Genomic DNA, 3,448 nt, shown 5'->3' on the forward strand with positions numbered 1-3,448 from the left:
AGACTGTCACCGACTGCGGCCCCGAGAAGCCTGAGTGCGGCGGTGCTGAGACCCCCGTTGTCGTCACCGTCACCATTCCCCAGACCACCACTGTCTGCGACGTCACGGAGACCATCATCACCACCCCCACCCCCACTGCCGTCAAGCCTGAGCAGCCCGAGGTCACGGTCTCTTCCGCCGTCGCTGTGCCCTCCAGCACCGTCCCCGAGACCCCCATCGAGTCCCTCCCCTGCCCTGACGTCGTCCCCAAGTGCCTGAACACCTGGATCTTCTCTGTCGGCTGCCAGGACAACACCGACACGACCTGCTACTGCCCTGACGTCGCCTTCGTTGAGAACATCTTCTCCTGCATCTACGCCCACGGTGAATCTGACGACATCATCTCTGAGGCCACCAAGTTCTTCCAGGGTGTCTGCGCCGGTCACGTCAAGGAGAACCCCGCCATCGTCACCGATGCCGAGCGTATCAACACGGTCATCACCGTTGTCCCCACCGCCACCTCCGGTGCTCACTACACCACCATCACTCTTGACGCCACCACTGTCGTCCCCTGCGTCACCGACGGCACCACCATCGAGGGCTCCTCCACGACCACCGTCATCAAGTCCACCATCGAGGTCCCCAAGGTCGACTTCACCACCCCTGCCGGTGGCAATGACGTCGTTCCCGTCGCCCCCACCGCCGTCCCCATCGTTGAGACCCCCGGTGCCCCTGCGGAGCCCACTCTCATTGTTGCTCCCTCTGCCCCCGCCGGCACTGGCGGTATCATCCCCACCCCTGCCCCCTCTGGCCAGGTCCCCGTTGAGGCCGGCGCCGGCAAGGTCTCCGCTGGCGTTGGAGCTGTCATGGCCATCATGGCCCTCATGGTCGCTATGTAAAGCGCACCGCACTCCATTTTCTTATCTTGTCAATCCCCCGCACACGCACAAACACATTGGCGCCGTCCTGAGAGGGCGGTGGCACCTGTAGACTTTTGTCACATATCTCTCTCACATACAATCGCCAACAAACAATGTGAACACATAATACCATTCTTACGATCCTTACGAACGATATATTTTGCATGGGAGGTTTTTGGTCTGGAAAAGAGACGGCAATCGCGAGTGGGGGTTTTTGGCTTTACTGGCCGCCCTCCTCCGGTTTTGTTAACAGTTGACTGTGGCACAGAAGATGCACAACGATACCCTGGCTGGTTGGATGGTGTAATATTAATAGCTGATAGCAACAAGACATGTGCCCTTTACTCGGTTGACCCTTGTGACTGACCATCTCTCTGATCACGAACGGTCCGAGGTACTTTGAAGCCAAGAGCCGCCGGCTCGACTGCCTATTTGAAGGATTTTGTCTAACATATTGCTATCAAGTGTTATCACATGACTGGCCCAGAAGCCAACTCTACCATTATATCTGGAGCACGCAGTACGTACCGTTGTACCTGAGGTCGTTCTCGTGTTCAAAAGGATGATGAACTTGTGAACCCAAAGCGTACACCGTCGATACTGATAGTCGAGCCTGGTCAATCATTTGGGGCGCTTCAGCCATCATGTACAGTGGCTACTGCTGAGCTACCAACGACAACGCCTGATTATTCTCACAGTCCCTGTGCACTATACTACGCTGCACTATGAAGCAATCAATAAAGTCATAGGCAAGTCGTGATACATCTGATAGTCCATCTCTTGACTCCATTCAATAACCATAAACTTAGTCAGGGCAACGATTGTATCCGTAGAGAGTGGAAGCACAGCCCATTCTTGCGCCCCATCAGCGAGAGAGCTCGCGGTATCGGCATCTCGCCAGAAATGTGTTTCATCAAGGTTGCAGGCTGCATGAACAAGAAGGTAGGCCGTATCGACGACGGCTCGAACGGCATCACCACTGTCGCCGCGCCCGGCCATAACTGTCGAATGAACAACATCAGGCATGTGATGTAGAACCATGTCAGATGCCCATCCTCGCGCCACGAGTGTCTTGCTTTCCTCCTTCACCGTCTGTCGAAGCATGTCGGCCAGCTGGGCCCGATGCAAATCCATACACGGCTTTCCGAAGCCGAGAATGATATCCCGCATGCCACGGTGCAGGGACCACGACAGTGTGTTCCAGGGGATCGAGTCCATGGCCTGCACCAGGATACCCCTCTCCAGCGGCGGTATCGACATCCACACAGATCTGCCCTGCTCTAGGCTGGGGACTTCAATGTGGACAGTGCCCTCGGACTCGGTTGTCGGGAACGGATATGGCGTGTCTATCCGAGCGAGCAGGTCGACTGGATACACGACCCCGCCTGCCATGTTGTACAAGTGGCGGCTGCCATGCGCGCCTGCATATCCGTTCTTCTGAAAGCGAAGCACCGCGCTTGAGCTTTTGCGGCCGGGAAAGGCTACGCAGAGGCCTTTTCGGTTCTTGAGGATTCCTGCCATCATTTCTACGCAGCAGTCTACTCGCACGTGTAGCAGGGGCGGATAGGGGTCCGACCCTGGCGCGGCCAGGATATCGTGGGGGGACAGCCTGACGATGGCCAGGTCGCCAATGGGCCACTCGATCGTCCACAACCCTCCATACGACGGATAAGAGGCCCGGTAGCCTGCTGCGCCGACATGGCGGAAGCCCTCGCGGGCATTTGTCATTGCGAGCATAACGATGAGCGTCGTTCGCGAGATTGCGGCACAGGCCGCAGACCGATGGAGTGTGAGGCGTTGCGTGGGGGTGTTTGACCAGGTGCTCGCGACTTTGGATGTGCCCACCACATCGCTCCGTCCGTCTTGGCCGGAAACCTGGCGACGCGTGCCGTCTTCAGGACCTTGGGATCGTTTGGCGACCGGTAACAGGGTTGCGATGGGGCTTATTTCGAAACGGTGCTCCACCGCTTGCGGGTGAAAGATGCCCATCACGACAGCCCAAGACGCGGTGCCATGCGAAGGACCGGGCCTACGGGACAAAAAGACGGATTGCCGACCGCAAAAGCCTTGCGCGAGAGTTGCTGTGATGACAGGGCCAACGAGGATAGGAGGCCGGAGGCTGTACCACGCTTTCGACGCTTGGCGACTTGTCCATGTACCCAAGACCGCCGTGCCCCGAAAGGGAGAATAGGGATCAATCCGTTCCTGAATCACGTTTCCCTGGGCAATGAGCGATCCCAGCCCTATGGCGGTCGCAATCGTTCCGATCCAGGACGAGGCTGCGTTGGAGAGATCCATTTTCTAAAACTGATGAGGTGTGCTTGGTGAACGGGCAAAAGACACCCGGCGACGAGCCTGAACTTAATCAGACCTTTGGTTTTATACCCTCAGACTGATTGTGTCCCAAAGCATCACGAGGAGATCGGTGCGTGATAAAGTTGTGATATTGGTCCATTTCTGGCGAGGCCAAGATGGAAATATTGAGCATGAAAGCACATCAACCAATCGCAGTGCCTTACATCATGTTGTACCACCATACTTGACATTGA

General features: G+C 56.8%; 1 protein-coding gene across 1 annotated transcript; it reads right to left on the reverse strand.

Annotated features, from left to right (window-relative positions):
- Nucleotides 1-1,240: 1,240 nt before the first annotated feature.
- VDAG_01757 (uncharacterized protein) lies at nt 1,241-3,197 on the reverse strand (the record flags this gene model as incomplete). Its single annotated transcript, XM_009657786.1, has 3 exons — nt 1,241-1,327; nt 1,428-1,512; nt 1,663-3,197. 3 exons carry the CDS (start codon nt 3,195-3,197, stop codon nt 1,241-1,243), a joined length of 1,707 nt encoding a protein of 568 aa, XP_009656081.1.
- Between the last annotated feature and the right edge of the window lie 251 nt (nt 3,198-3,448).

This window comes from Verticillium dahliae, genomic scaffold (assembly GCF_000150675.1).
Source record: "Verticillium dahliae VdLs.17 supercont1.3 genomic scaffold, whole genome shotgun sequence".
Classification (NCBI taxonomy): Eukaryota; Fungi; Ascomycota; class Sordariomycetes; order Glomerellales; family Plectosphaerellaceae; genus Verticillium; species Verticillium dahliae.